Genomic DNA, 15,459 nt, shown 5'->3' with positions numbered 1-15,459 from the left:
GATAAAATATAGACTGTTGGCAAAAAGAAAAACAAATGGCTTTTTTTGGAGCTTGAACACCCTGGTTTGAATTTTCCAACAGTTTTATCTCACCCTAAACATATTCTTTGGCCTCCCCTCCACCCATAGATTGGGAGCAGCCAAAATGATTTCCACCCTTCTTTTTTCACTTCCAATTATAGAAACAAAAAACAAGCTTCTTTCAAATTTGAATTGTTTCCCATGGTAAATTTGAAATTGGAAAATTTGGTGTATTCGAAATGCTTTAAGAAATAACATCTTTGGAACCTGAAACACTTTTAAGTTTTGTTCTTTCAAAAGAAACACAATGGAATATCAAAGCTGTTTTGTCCCAAACACAAAAGAAAACACTTTTTCGTCTGCCTCTATAATGATGAACTTGTTCGCAGAACTCAGATCAAATTAGGATCACCTACATCTTATAAGTATGTGGCATCCCATTCTTTCCAATAATGAATCCAAATCTGAAGAACAGGTAGATATCTATATTTACAAAGGAATGGGTGAAAAAAATGTAATTCTCAGAAAGAAATATAATTCCTTCCAACATGAATATATTTCATAAAAACTAGGTCTGTTTTTCCATAGGGAAAATCTATGTGATTTCTAAAGGCTGAAAATGACTTGATGGCATATAATCATCTGGTCAATCAAATCAATTAATTATAAACAACTATCTTAAAATTAAAAAAAACAAAAACAAATGAATAATGATTTAGACAATTATACTGACAAAATGGAGGCATGATGGCTCAGCGGTTAAAGATGCTGAGCTTGTCAGCTGGAAAGCCAACAGTCTGGGTTTGAGACCCAAGAGTTGCACAATGGGGTGAGTTCCCATTCTTTGCTCGAGCTAATGTCCATCTAGAAGTTTGAAAGCATGCAAATGCGAATAGATCAATAGGTACCACTTTGATGGGAAGGTAACAGTTTTCCTTCCACCTTTAGCATATAGCCATGCTGGCCACATGACTAGGGAAAATGACTTCGGACAATGAAGTGGAGATAAACACTGCAATCTAGAGTAGGTCACAACTGGACAGGGAAACCTTTACTTTACTGACAAAACACTTGGTGAATTCTATCTTTTAACAGCAAAAGGATACGTAATGATTTCTTTAAAGGTACTTTCTGTTGTTTCAAATATTTCTCAGAGTAGATTAGCACTTGATATAGATCATTTTCTGCATTCTCCTTCAACAGATTCAAATGTTTACCATAGCTTTAAAAGAAATAAATTTTTAAGCAGAAACAAAATACTTTAAAATTATTTTTTAAACAGAACAAGTATATAATATTAATGTTAACATTTGCTGACCACAGCTAAATGTTTTAAGAAAAGAAACAATCTGTATTATGCTTATAGAACAGCCTTGACAAGATCTCTTGGATTTATACTACCAACCCAGAGGTGGTATTCAGCAGGTTCTGACCAGTTCTAGAAAACCGGTAGCAGAAATTTTGAGTAGTTCGGAGAACCGGTAGTGGAAATTTTGAGTAGTTTGGAGTACCACCTCTGACTGGCCTCACCCCCATCTATTCTTACCTCCTCCCGAGTCCCAGCAGATTGGCTGGGTCTTCTTTGGTTGCCCTGCACAGGAGAATGGAGCTGGAAAGCAGGTTAGTGGGGTGGGGAGGGGATTTTGCAGTAACCTTCCCCTGCCATGCCCACCAAGCCATGCCCAAAGAACCAGTATTAAAAAATTTTGAATCCCACCACTGTACCAACCATTCTAACACATTGCTAAACGGAGGAAAGCCTAGCCCATGATTTCTTCTGGAGGGACCAACTGTCCCAGTAAACAAGTCCATTAGGCTATTTGAAGTGTTTGCCCAAAGAGATTGTAAGATGAACTGACATCTAAGTGCCTGATCTTCATTTTTAACCCCTCCTCCTTTCCCATATAATTTTTCTTGTGAGACTTCTAAGAATGCCTAAGCTATTTGGGGAATTATTTTAGATAAAGAATATGGTTAAAAGGCTTTAAATAAAGAGTGAGTATAAAAAAGTAATCAGGGGTGGGATTCAAAAATCCCAGCAACCGGTTCGCTGCCTGGTTGCTGAGTGGGAGTGGCCATGGTGGGCATAGCCAGTCGTGGGTTTCAAATTTTTTTACTACCAGTTCTGTTGGCGTGGCGGGGAAAGGTATTGTAAAATCTCCAGTCAGAGGTGGTATTTGCTGGTTCTCTGAACTACTCAACTTTTCCACTACCAGTTCCCTAGAACTGGTCAGAACCTGCTGAATACCACCTCTGGGTGCAGCCTCCCAGAACTTCCCATTTCCGGCTTTCGGTGGGCCTCCAGATCCCGGGGAGGCCATTTTCACCCTCCCGAGGGTCCAGAGGCCTCCCCTGGGCCTCTGGGATTATGAAAACAGCCTCCGCTGGCCCCTGGAGGTCCACTGGAAGCCGGAAATAGGCCTGTTTTGCCACTTCTGTTTTTTTATCCTCCCAAGGGTCTAGAGGCTTCCCCTGGGCCTCTGGGAGGGCAAAAACAGCCTCCCCCAACCTCTGGAGGCCCTCCAGAAGCCAGAAACAGGCCCGTTTCTGGACTTCCAGGAGGCCCGTTTTTCCCAGAGCCTCCATGCAGACCTGCACTTACCTCCATCGAAAATGGGCTCCGTGGAGACTCCTGGGAGGGGAGGGGTGGGAGGGGAGGGGCCAGCCAGTCATTTGAAATACTGGTTTGGCAAACCAGCTGTAACTTTAAAATCTGGTTTGCCCAAACCAGTCCGAACCAGTAGAATCCCATCCCTGAAGTAATCCTGCTGCATAACCTTCTAATCTAATCTAATCATAATCTAAAAGACTGGACTCGGAGAACTGCTTTAGCTAAATTGTGTGAATTTATTTTTCTTAACACAAAAATTATGGTCTCTATGATTATTGCCATATTCATAAATTTAAAAATTAGCTTTGTAGCTTTGGAGAAGGTTCTTACATTTTTGTGCAATTATTTCCTATTGTTCTACCTTACCCCCTGAGAAATAATATGATTTTTATTGTTCATTATTTTCATAACATTTAGTGCACTCTCATAGCCTTTAATAATAGTATTAATGCTTTAAAAAATATTTTTCAATATTGTCATTTCATGATTTTTTAAAATTGTATATCCATAGAGTCATGTTTTGTGACATGGGCAGTCATATAAATATGATATATAAATAAGTGAATGAACAAATAAATGAAATTGCTGTCATTGCCACATTTCTTTATGACAAGATTAAAGCAACGGGGGAAGCAAAGCTGGACTGAAGATGGCTCTGCAAGAGTGGAACTGATTATGACAGAACATACAGCTGGACAATGGATCAGCTCCTTAGAAATCCTTTCCAGAGCAAGGAGAGGACAAGGATTGCCCACAAATGCTTCATACAGTGCCTTTGCACAATGAAATAATAATAAATGGTCTCCAGTGGGCTTTAAAACTGTGGGTTTCAAGGGAAAGCCATTAATGTCTCTAGGTATCCTGCTTTCTCCTAGAGCACACTGATGTGGCTACTGGGGATAAATAGTTTGTAAATTCCTTCTACACATGTTCAGATTAATTCCAAGAAATCACTATTATAATAGTTGCATCAGCAGATACTTGGGAGAAAACAGAACATTCCTAGACCATTAAGACATCCCATTTCTGGAACAGAAGTTTTCAAAACTTGTCTTGCTGTGCTTGTTCAATTGGCAACTTGTGGTAGCCCTCGTTCAAAGGACTTGGAAGACTGTATTTGGACTAGGACGTGGAGTGTTAGTTGGTTTGGGGACAAGGTATTGGAAAAGATGAGAGACAGGAGGCAGAGGTGGAGGCTGGTTGGTTGAAGGTTGCATAATAATATTTTTCCATGGTGAGAACAGGGACAATGAGGTGGGTGGTTGTGTCTGTGAGAGAAGGGAGGGGTAGTAAGATTGGCCTGGCACCAAGGTGCTAACAGTTGGTCAGAGGCTTAAAGAAATTTTAGATAAGGAATGTTTTATCAATTTTGGGTCTCAATTTGGTAGAACTACTAAGTATGAACAACCTTGTACTTTGTAAAAAGTTATACACAAACATTATATTATTAATATAACAATGTACAGTACATGGAATCTCCAAATACACTACATTAGATTATAATATTACAATGTATTAACTCCATCTTGATTGCATTAGTACCCCTACCTAATTTACTTGGCCATTTCCCCATAGCAGCAACTTGTGTATATATTGCATTGTAATAACATACGATATAATAAATACAACATAGTACAATACAATGTATATAGTGTCTCCCAACTCCATCTTAATCATTTACCCCTAAATAATTTAAGCAACCTTAACAGCAACTTTGTATGGGAAGTTAGGAGAGAATGATTGGCCCAAAGTTAACCCATTGAGCTTCTGTGGCTTAAGGTTGCCTCCCTACTCAAGGCAAACACCTTAACCACTATACCATACTGGTTCTTTCATTTACTTTTACTTTTCCTCCTCCTTTTAACTTATGTTTTAATTTAAAAAATAAGGAAAAGGTACATGTTTTATTCTGGTTCCTACTTGCAAGAAAAAAATATTTTGGCTAGGGCTGTGCAAAGCATCCCAAAGGGGAAAATCATCTTAAGATACATAGGCACAAATCACAAATCCTTCCTTAAGAGTATTCTTGTTCTATTACCTGGAATTCTTGCAGAGCTGCTTCAACAGCTGCCTGAATCTATATATGTATGCACAGTTGCCTTGCAGGCAGACCCCGTAGAAAGGCTTTTCATATCCAGAAACTCAGGTACATTTTCCAAAGGATATAGCTACTCTCATGCTCCAGCGAGAGTTCTTTGTTCCATTGTGCTTTGCTCGGTGTCCCTACTGAATGCTTTATCAGCCCCAATAATGGTACCAAAGACGGTCAATATTCAATGTTTATTTGCAGATCCTCCCTGGAAAATACTGGACTATTATTTTACGATGTTCAGTGATATAATCACTTATATTAATTAATCAAAACACAACATACTACTAACATTTGATTAAAAAGTTGTTTTAGTCATTCAGCTTGCTTGTCTCAAAGGACTTGGAGGACTGTATTTATTATACCACGCTGAGCGCAATGTTCATTCACGGAACACAATTTGCAGATTTCTTGGAGGTGCAAGGCTCTGCCCAAATGTTATAAATATCTTTAAAATAATGCCTTTTCACATCAACTCATGGAATAATGAGAAAAATGAGGCTTATTATAAATATCCATATCAAATATTCCAGTGAAAATTACCTGATTGTCATTTTAATTCCAACTTGCTGAATTGCTGTAAGGTTTTTAATCTCCATATTTACATCAGCTGAAAACAAAGAGGGGGAAAAACATACAAAGGCTATATAAAAATTATCATAATCATTTTAGCTAACATATAAGTACACTTACCAATGTTCAGCTAAGATATATTTAAAGAGAGGGAAGAAAGCAAGGAAGCAATATATTTTTATATATTATGCATGAAGAGAAATTTAATTTTTATTATCACAGTAAAATACACATTTAACTACCTTTGGCCTTACTTTTAACAACTGTACTCGGTACAACTTCCAATTTTAAGTTAGATATAAAGGACTATTAAATCACAGTTTACTTCTCCCAGAGTAACTATATAAAACAGTATGAGCAAAGCTACTCGTGGAAGAAATGGATGTGCAAAACAATGTTTTGATTATTATTCCAGTCATGTATTCTGAGCAAATATCTGTATGCTGTATATGCTGTTAATAATTGTGTTGCATTTTGTATGCGGTTTGCATTCTGTAAAGTTTGTAATTTAAATCATCAAAACAATCTGAAGGAGAACTTTCACAATTAAATATATATAATAGGATCTTATGACTGAATCCATGCTCCAGCATGGTCATACTTAAATACAATTCTTAATAGCCTCAAAGCATGTCCCTTTTAATTGGCCCTGTTAATCTTACTGTTTCTTTATCCTTTTGCAAAACAATAGAAATTAGGCCCTTATACAAGGAAAAAGCCCTCCTACAACCAATCAAAACTTTATTATGGTCAGAACACCAGCATAACCTCCTACAACTGTTTTGCAGTTATGATGCATAGAAAACATACTTTGTTTATTTGTGCTATGTTACTTGATTTAAAAAAAATGATGTGAGATTAGTTTCATTAAAAGTCTCAAATTACTGTAGGTTTCAAGATTCATAAAGAAGACCATTTTTCTTGAACAAAGGTTGGAGTACCTGTGAATTGTCAGAATAAAAAGTGAAAAAATAAAGCAGAATAAATAGTGTGCCTTACAGTAGCAGCTCCCAAGCTGTCTAATTCAAGAAAAGGATTTAAAGAAGTCAATGAACCTAGTTTAAGATGAAATAAAATAATGCAAAACTGATATTAGTAAATTTTAAAAGAAAAAAGTGATAACTGCCAGGATTTCACATATATTCTTAAGAACTCGTGCACAAACATTTTAATAATCATTGTGCCTTTACAAACAACCTCTAATCCTCCTTAATTCTGAAATCCTGAGCACGGTAAGAAGGCATTCTACCTGACGGACATGCATTGTAACATTTAGCTTCATTTTCTTTTTACAGTCAGAATTGACTTCTGCCCTTATGCTATATAAATAGTAATCTGATAAATATTTGCTGTAGTCAGAAGTGTATACCAGGTGATGTTGATACCAATACATTATTATTAATTCCTTGACTTGATTTACCCAAAGACATTTCTTTGGATATAGCAGGTCTCCAAACTTGGCAACTTTTAAGACTTGTGTACTTAAAGCTGCCAAGTCTGGGGACTCCTGGGATATAGGAAGGATCTTCTTCTGAGTAAGGGAGCAGGGAAGGCTACTTGTCCTACACTAAAGCAGTTTATTACATTTGATGAAATACTTTTGAACTAGACCTTGGCAGAATGGAGCTGAATGTCTTGAAACTATGTTATTTATTAAACCACTCTTCAACCTTGGATATCACAGCAATATCTAAGAAACAAATCCAAAGTTCACTGGAATACAGTCCAATAAAATGAAACCATGAAATATTTTTTTCTATTTTCTGCCTCAGGCAGAGACTGGTGTACCTTCAAAAAGGGAAGAATGAAATATCCTTTCAAAACCTAGAAAACTTCAAAGCTCCCTACACTGTTGAAGAACAATTTCTCTCAGGCTCCAATTGGCTTCTTTGAAACAGAGGACAAATGACTTATTCCTTACAATCAATCATATGATTACCATGGAGAATTTACCAACAAGAATATTCCTCATATTCTTTTGCAAGCTTGATAGTAGTAAGCAAAAAATATAATTGAATTATTTCTTCTTCACATGATTTAAAGGAAGCCAACCTTCTCTCATTTTTGTCTGCTCTGTCCATTTCCTACTAAAGGGTATTTATGCTGGAATACCAGGAACTTCTCTCAATGGTAAGGAAGTTCTACATCAAGGGTATCCTACAATGGCACCTTAAGACTTGTGGACTTAACTCCCAGAATTCCACAGCCAGCCATGCTGCATTCTGGAAGTTGAAGTCCACAAATTTTAAGTTCCAAAGGTTGGACACTCATGCTCTACATTTTGATGTAAGAGAAGGAAGTTTTCATATGCTAAGAAAGTCCATTTCACAGTGTTAGATACATAGTGCAACTATGATCTTCCTGACAAAGTTCAGCTAGAGATGGGTAGAGTGAAGTTTAATACACTTTTTATAGCAAAACACCCCAACTGGAATTTCCCTGACTATCATAAGCTATAAAGACATTTAAGTCTGTAGGTTGTACACATTTCCAAAGTCTGTAACTTAGAGAGCAGAGAGAATGGCCTTGAAGGACAGAAGCAAGAGTTGTACTATGGCAAGACTCAGATAAGTGGAACTTGAGCCTAGACCAAGTAAATAATTTGAGAAAACAACTCAGACAAGTGCTCCCCTACTTCAAATTAAGATAAAGTGTGGGAGTGGGGAAGCACATTCACTTGCAAGATGTTGTTACTATAGCTATTACAATAAATGTAATCCTGATCTATATGGTACCAATTTCTTACAGTGATCTACCTTGTAGGACTGACAGTAGAGCAGAAGGATATTCACATAGAATTCAACAGAGCTATTGCTCTGGGATAGAAGCTGTTTTTCAGCTTGTTTGTCCTTGTTTTTATTATTCTGTACTGGCTGCCAGATGGTAATAGTTCAAAAAAGGGGTGCCCAAGATGAGATGGATCTTTGAGAATGTTTTGAACTTTCTTAAGGCAGTGGGAGCTATAAAGCTCTTCCAAAGAGGGAAGAGAGCAACCAATGATCTTCTGGGCAATGATGTTAACTCTCTGGAGTGCTTTCCTATCTACCACTGTGCAATTGGCAAACCATACAGAGGTGTAGTAAGTTAAGATACACTCTATGGTGCAGCGGTAGAAGGTCACCAGCAGTTTTTCATTCAGTTGTTGTTTTCTGAGAAGTCTCAGGTAGTATAATCTCTGCTGGGCCCTTTTGACCAGTGCTGCAATGTGAGCACCCCAGGTCAGTTCTTCTTTTATGGTAACACCCAGAAACTTAAAACTGGCCACTTGCTCCACTTGGTCTCCATTGATAAGCAAGGGTTGGATGTCTGATCTGTTCTTTCTATAGTCCACTATAAGCTCCTTGGTCTTATTGGTGTTGAGGACCAAGTTATTGTCTCCACATCACAAAAACAACCGATCCACCTCATCTCAGTAGGCAGACTCATCCCCCCGCCCCTCTGGAGATGAATCCCACCACTGTTGTATCACCTGCAAAATTGGTAATAGTATTACTAGCGTGAGTGAGAATGCAGTCATGCACATAAATAGTATATAGAGTAAGGGACTCAACACGCAACCCTGTGGTGTACCAGTCTTAAGAATAAGGGCTGAAGAGGTATGATTACCTAATCTGACCCTTTGTGAGCGGCCAGACAGGAAAACCATAATCCAAAGGCAGATTGAATAAGAAAGTCCAAGATTCAGAAGTTTAGACACTAGTCTATCTGGGAGAATTCTGTTAAATGCAGAACTAAAATCTACAAAAAAGCATCCTCAGATAGCTCCCCCCTCCCCCCCGTTGTTCTAGATGAGTCAGAGCAGCATGAATGGCTATAGCATCCTCTGTATATCTATTTCTTCTGTATGCAAACTGGTGTTTATCAAATGTATGTGGAAGACCAGAAATGATGTGCTGGAAGACCAATTTCTCAAAGCACTTCATGATGATAGGAGTGAGTGCCACTGGTCTGTAATCGTTGAGGTTATTGATAGGGAATTTCTTTGGCAGCGGTACAATGGTGGAAGTCTTCAAACAAGATGGAATAGTGGACTGGGATAAAGACCGATTGAAGATCCTCGTAAAGACTCTAGCCAACTGATCAGCAGAGTCTTTAAGCACTCAGCAAGATATAGTTTATACAGTTTCCATAGCTCATATCTTGGAGGAAATGATGTCATATTTTATACATAGTGTTACAAATACATTCTTAAAATCTGATGAGCAAACTGTACAAAATGGATTGTGTCAAATCAACACAGATCAACAAACTTAGTTTTCCAGTACTTGTTTGAGTTCATAGTGCAAGAACTTTTACAATCTTTTAAATCCCTATCCATGACTACAAGAGTAAGAAATGTAGAAAGATTCACCATAGTATATTCAGATTTCAACCCCAATCAACAAGGACCTCATGATAGATCACATAATGTGAAATAATTAAAATTAAACATAATTTTTAAAATCACATATGATCAGTATAAAGGATTTGCTGTAGAATCATATCTGAAGAATTAAACATTACAAACTCTAACAATGACTGGGAAGTCTCAAAAAGGAAACAAAAGAAGTCCCTGCAGTTTCCTTGGCAATATTTTTGGAAATGGTTTGCCATTTTCTCCTTTCTAGGACTAAGAAAGAATGACTGGGTCACCAAGCTGGGTTTGTGCCTCAGGTGGGACTAGAACAAAGTCTTTTGGTTTCTAGCCGATGTTAAATCTGCTTACCAAATAAAATGCTGCTCTGTAATTGGTATATCTATATTTTGATGATATTTACAGATGAACACTATTTTGGGCAAAGCTGAAGGCATTTCACAACTTTAAAAAATTACTGTAGGTTATGCTTGATGGTTTAGATGTGATACTACCTTAAAATGGAAAATAATATGTATGATTTACTCTAGATATAAATAAGACATATTCAGCTTGAATACTAACATAGCATTAAGTTAGCCAGCATTTAAAAACCTCTCTTCAAACTGATATAAATAAGTCTTTGGCAAGACTGTTTCAAGGACGGGGGTGGGTGGGGGGAATTAACACCAAAAGTGCAGATCTTTTCTTTAGAGAATGTAGTTAATCCCAACCAATCAAGTCATAACCATACAAATGAAAATACCCGTAGAAGTCAACAAAAGGAAAAAAAATATTCTGAAAAACTAATTTCCAAAGGGCAAAAAGCATTATATTTTATAAGTATGTGAATATTGCTGAGTCTTGTGATAAAATGAAATGATAAACAAGGAGTTTGTCTGCTTACAAGCAACAGCAGTTTCATTGCTGTTTCATTCACTGACTTGTGCCTCAGTTTTCTCAGGAAAAAAAGAGGCCATTACTTTAATGGTTCCCCAAAGCCTTGGCCTAGGAAGGAGGCGGCCATGTATACCTTTCTTCCACAAGACTGGGGCACTTTAAAAATGCTTTCACCAATCACCACCAGTTGCAGAGTTGCATTCTATATTAGCTGAAATTTGAGTGATATAATACAATTCTTCAATTTTGAGGTAATAAAACCACGAATAACTTTTGCCAGGGATATCTCGCAGCACTAAAACATTCCCAGCCTTCTCATATGCCAACCAAGGAGCACCATTAATAAATGATAGGCAAACAAGATATTCTGATATTCATTGTTTGGAAGATTTATTTCCTAATTTCTTATTTTGTTGATGCTCATTCAGTCACTTCTAATTTTTTGTGACTTCATACACATACTCTAACCAGAGCGGTTTTTAACTGATTCTTCACATTCTTATGAGCTGATACTTATATCATACAAATCTTCTACCTAAATGTAGCTTTGCTTGAAAAGAACACAATTTAATTTCAGTGCTCTCTATCCAATGATGTCAATATGCTGAATCCTCTTTTATCTTTTGGTAGATATCTGCTACTCAATTTCCATGCCAAACTCTATTTCCTGCATTGTTCTGTAGACTGAGACCAAATGTTCCTGTTATTCCAGTTGCTATTTTCCTTTCAGAGTTAACAGTATTATAATTAGAAGGACATCTTTGTGTGTTACTACAAGTTGCCATAGAGCTGTTCAACTTCTGTTTCCTCTGTTTCAATGGTTAGAATGCAATTAATTGCCTTGAACTCAAACTAGATTCATTCTGGGGGCTGAATCTGAGCACTTTTTGGTTAATAAGGATGGCTATCCCACTTCTTCTGTGATTTTTGTGATATGATAGATATGATTCTACAGCAAGTCCTTTATACTGATCATATGTGATTTTAAAATTTATGTTACATTTTAAGTATTTTAGCTTATGTGATCTATCCTGAGGTCCTTGTTTATTGGTATTGAAATCTGAATATACTATGGTGAATCTTTCTACATTTCTTACTCTTGTAGTCATAGATAGGGATTTAAAAAAATTAAAAGTTCTTGTATGATGAACTCAAATAAGTACAGGACAACTAAATTTGTTTATTTGATTTCACATGATCTATTTGGTACAGTTTGCTCATCAGATTGTAAGAATGTATTTGCAAAACTATATATAAAAATATAGTGTCATTTTCTTCAAGATATGAGCTGTGTACATCATATTTGAACACCCTCCTGCAGTACTGTCAGCCCTACAAGATATATCAGAGTAAGAAACTAATGCAAGAGAACACTGCTATATTGCCTATTTCAATCCATTTCAGTCTTGATACTTTTGCTGTGATGGTAACAAGTTCACCTTGGTTTACAGTTCTGACATTCCATGAATCAATGCTCTTACCTCTGCAACCTCAAACTTTTTTCTCTCTCTCTCTCTTGGAATGTCAAGAGCTGGACATTCTTTTGGATTTAACCCAGCCATATCATAAACACTAGTGCTGCTCATATATACAGGCACTTCTTCAATTGCTTGTTGGAGACCTTTCAACCTTGGGGGAAGTCATGTTGGCCTTGACTTAATTTAGAGTGCCCACTTGGCCCTTTTATCGAATAGCAGAATGTGTTGCCATTTCCCTCTTAGCTTTTCTATAATATATTCATCATAGATTTCTTCAGGGAATGTATACGGTCAACACTATAGCTCATGGTGTCACTGCAGCGCACAAGCCTTTTCACCATTGCAACGAAATGATCCATGAAGAAAACTACTTATTAAATATCCTTTGATAAGGAATGAGAAAATGTGCCATCTCAAATAAATTGGTTAATTAAGTGTGAAACTGGTGTTCAAACCATATATTTAAAATAGAAATAGAGACTATAACATTTAACGTTATCTCAGAGTTATAAAAGTAAAATTCCACAATACAGAATATTAGCACATCACTTCTAATATGCACAAACAACAATAAGTAATAATAAAAATACAGTGGAGATCTCAGTATTAAGTAACAAAATAGAGGGCATTATTATGTAACAAATTATTTTACACATGTTTATCAATACTATATCCAATTTTAGAAGTAAAATTTAAGCAACATTATTTTTATAAACATTAACATTTTAGGAAACATAGTTAATATTGACATAACTTTTTTAATTTTTTTCTTTATTGTTAAAGGCTTAAGTTATCTAATTCAACCTAGTTTCAATACAATTTCTTGCTTAATCATGGCAATTGGGTCTGGAATATCCATCACTGAGTGATGTGGCATCACTTAGCAATAGTAATCACTTACCAGTGCTAAGCAGGAATCAAGGGTTCTTAAGTGAAGACATCCTGTGACTGGAACTTGCAGCTTTCTGCGGCTTTCAACAAGCAAAGTCAATGGAGAAGGTGGTAGAAAAATCATAAGTCCTGGAGGGCTTGCAAGCAAGCTAGTGGGCAGGTGAATACTATGAAGTCCAGATGGGTGGGTGGGGCACTGCAGCACCATATGAATATGGGCAGGTAGAGTCCAGTGGCACCAGTATAAGTGAACAGAAGATGAGATGCTACAGCACTACTTGAGTAGTAGCAAGTAGCGAAGGGGTGCTGTTGCACTACACAAGTAGAAAGGTGTGTGCTATAGAATATATGTGAGGTGTTGCAACCAAGTATATACTACTGAGTGCAAGATCCCGGAGTTCTCCAGAGCAGGAAGAGAAGAAGCAGTGTGAGTAACTTACAGGACCAACTTGCAACCTTCCCCATTGACTTTGCTTTTGGAAGCTGGCAGGGAAGACTGTAAATGGTGATCCAGTTGACTATGGGGACATTGTAAGTATTCTAAGTTGACAACCACTCAAATCACAATCATATGAAGGTGGGGCTGCTGTGACAGCCATCAGTTAGAAGTGCCATTTATTCAGCACCATTGCAACTTAGAACTATCAGTGAATGAATGGTTCTTAACCAAAGGGTACCTATAATCTTTAGTCAGTACTACATAAAAACCACTGTACTCAATAATGTATTAATAATAATACAATCTCTTTGTGTATGCGATGTTTGTGTGTTGATATGTGTTTGTGTGTGTGTGTGTATGTATGTATGTATGTATGTATGCATCTCTGTGTGTGTCTATAAAAATCAGCCAATGAGGAAGGTATGCTCCAGTTTACTTCTTCCTGCCACTCTAGTAAGACATGTAAACCTAATAAGCATTTTTGAAGTAACAGAGTTCCACACCTGGTTTCCCCCCCCGCCCCCCCAAAAAATATTTTAGTTTAAAACTGGCAGATATAAATTAGCTTCACTAATTTCCCCATATACTAAGGTAGAAGCCAGTTGGATGCCACTGAGGGAATAGAAATAGAAAAAGGCAAAATTTCCTCCCATATATACATAATGCAACTTTCATTATTTGAAGCTAGGAGACATGCTCAAAATCATACGCAGCTCAATATTTTATTTGGGCAGAATATAAAGGTAAGTCATCCAAGTCATTTATACACTTTCCCATGGTAACAAGCTGTATTCTCACTCAGTTGGATACAAGAGTACTCCTCCAGATCAATACTGGCAGGCAATCCTGAGTTAACTCTTTTTTATTACCATTAAAAACTACATTTATATAAATATCAATATATGAGCTTTCCTTCACATTTAAAACTCTCACCAAAATTAATGTGATTTTTCCTGATTTGCACATTTTAATGGATTCAAATCCCGAGAGATTTCAGAACAGCTGGATGAACAGTGTTATTTTAATTTTAACCACACAAGGGTTTAGAAAGCCACTGTAATTTAGGGTAATCAATTTCTCATTTCCAGAAACATGATAACATAGAATATCAATGCACTGTCCTGAAACCCACTTCCATACCAGATTGATTCTATTCCCCAGAATGCTAAACTCAAGTCTTCTCATGCTCCTTGCATTTTGATACTTAGCCAAGGTGTTTTATGTTGCTTGGATATGAGAGATGGCTGTACTAGGCAATCTGCTGACATTGCAAATCTCAAATCTATCAGATTTCTTTAAAAATAGTAAGTCATTCTAAGATTTTTTTTTTCATTCCGTTATTCTATCTGGGTTTCTTGTATCTGTTATTTCTTGTATCTGCAATAAACAATTCAGTATTTCTATACTTTAATAGGGAAGAGTAGACAGACATATTGCAAGTATCTAATTAATAACTGTTTAATAAATTTAGTTGAAATGTATTGTTTTATGGTAATCTAGAAACTGAACTTTTGGCTCAGGTGATATTAGTCATATAAAATTAACATTCAAAACAATAATCATTCTGTTAATATATATTTATATATTATGTTTGTATGCTATATTTTTGGTTTTGGGGCCAAGAATTAAAAGCAGCCAAAGCAATATAGACACTAAATAAATCAATCACATTAACCTAAGCCAGAAATGCTCTCTCCACAGCTCCATTTAGCTTCAAGAGAGAAGCTTGAACAGGAAAATGTCTTTCTTTTAGTTCACTAATGCAGGCAAAATAATAATATTGGAAAATTACCTTCATATACCTTGCTGCTGAAATAATGTTCTGATGGTATTTCAAAGAGGTGCAACACAGTTTTTTCAATTAATTCTGCCAAATCTGCAGTAAGACAAAATGATTAAAACAAGAGTACCATAAAATAAAAAACAGAACCAAAGCAACAACTAAATTAAAGCATATAGGTAAGTAAAGCAATTTGAACTGCATGTTTATTCATACTTGCAGAGCAAAAACCATTCAAAACTTACATCTAGTTTTGTATTCATAATATTCCCAATTTAAATTAAAATGTTAATGGCTTCACTGACAATCTATTCAGTGTAAACTGAAAGCGAAACATTTGTTAT

General features: G+C 36.5%; 1 protein-coding gene across 3 annotated transcripts in view; it reads right to left on the bottom strand.

Annotated features, from left to right (window-relative positions):
- TBC1D32 (TBC1 domain family member 32) overlaps positions 1-15,459 on the bottom strand; it is a 96,674-nt gene that overhangs the window by 10,746 nt on the left and 70,469 nt on the right. For 2 of the 3 annotated variants that reach the window (XM_087941977.1, XM_087941980.1), the window contains 3 exons: positions 15,128-15,211; positions 5,265-5,331; positions 1,128-1,243 (listed from right to left, as the gene is read on the bottom strand). In XM_087941977.1, coding sequence (XP_087798103.1) covers positions 1,128-1,243; positions 5,265-5,331; positions 15,128-15,211 — 267 coding nt within the window. Of the gene's footprint in view, positions 1-1,127; positions 1,244-4,778; positions 4,930-5,264; positions 5,332-15,127; positions 15,212-15,459 lie in introns of those variants that run through there. The other variant, XM_087941981.1, reaches the window with a different exon arrangement.

This window comes from Pseudonaja textilis, chromosome 1, assembly GCF_049901715.1.
Source record: "Pseudonaja textilis isolate UNSWEBS1 chromosome 1, rPseTex1.2, whole genome shotgun sequence".
In the NCBI taxonomy this organism is placed as follows: Eukaryota; Metazoa; Chordata; class Lepidosauria; order Squamata; family Elapidae; genus Pseudonaja; species Pseudonaja textilis.
Note: the sequence above shows the minus strand (reverse complement) of the source record. Positions and strands in the feature narration are given on the sequence as shown.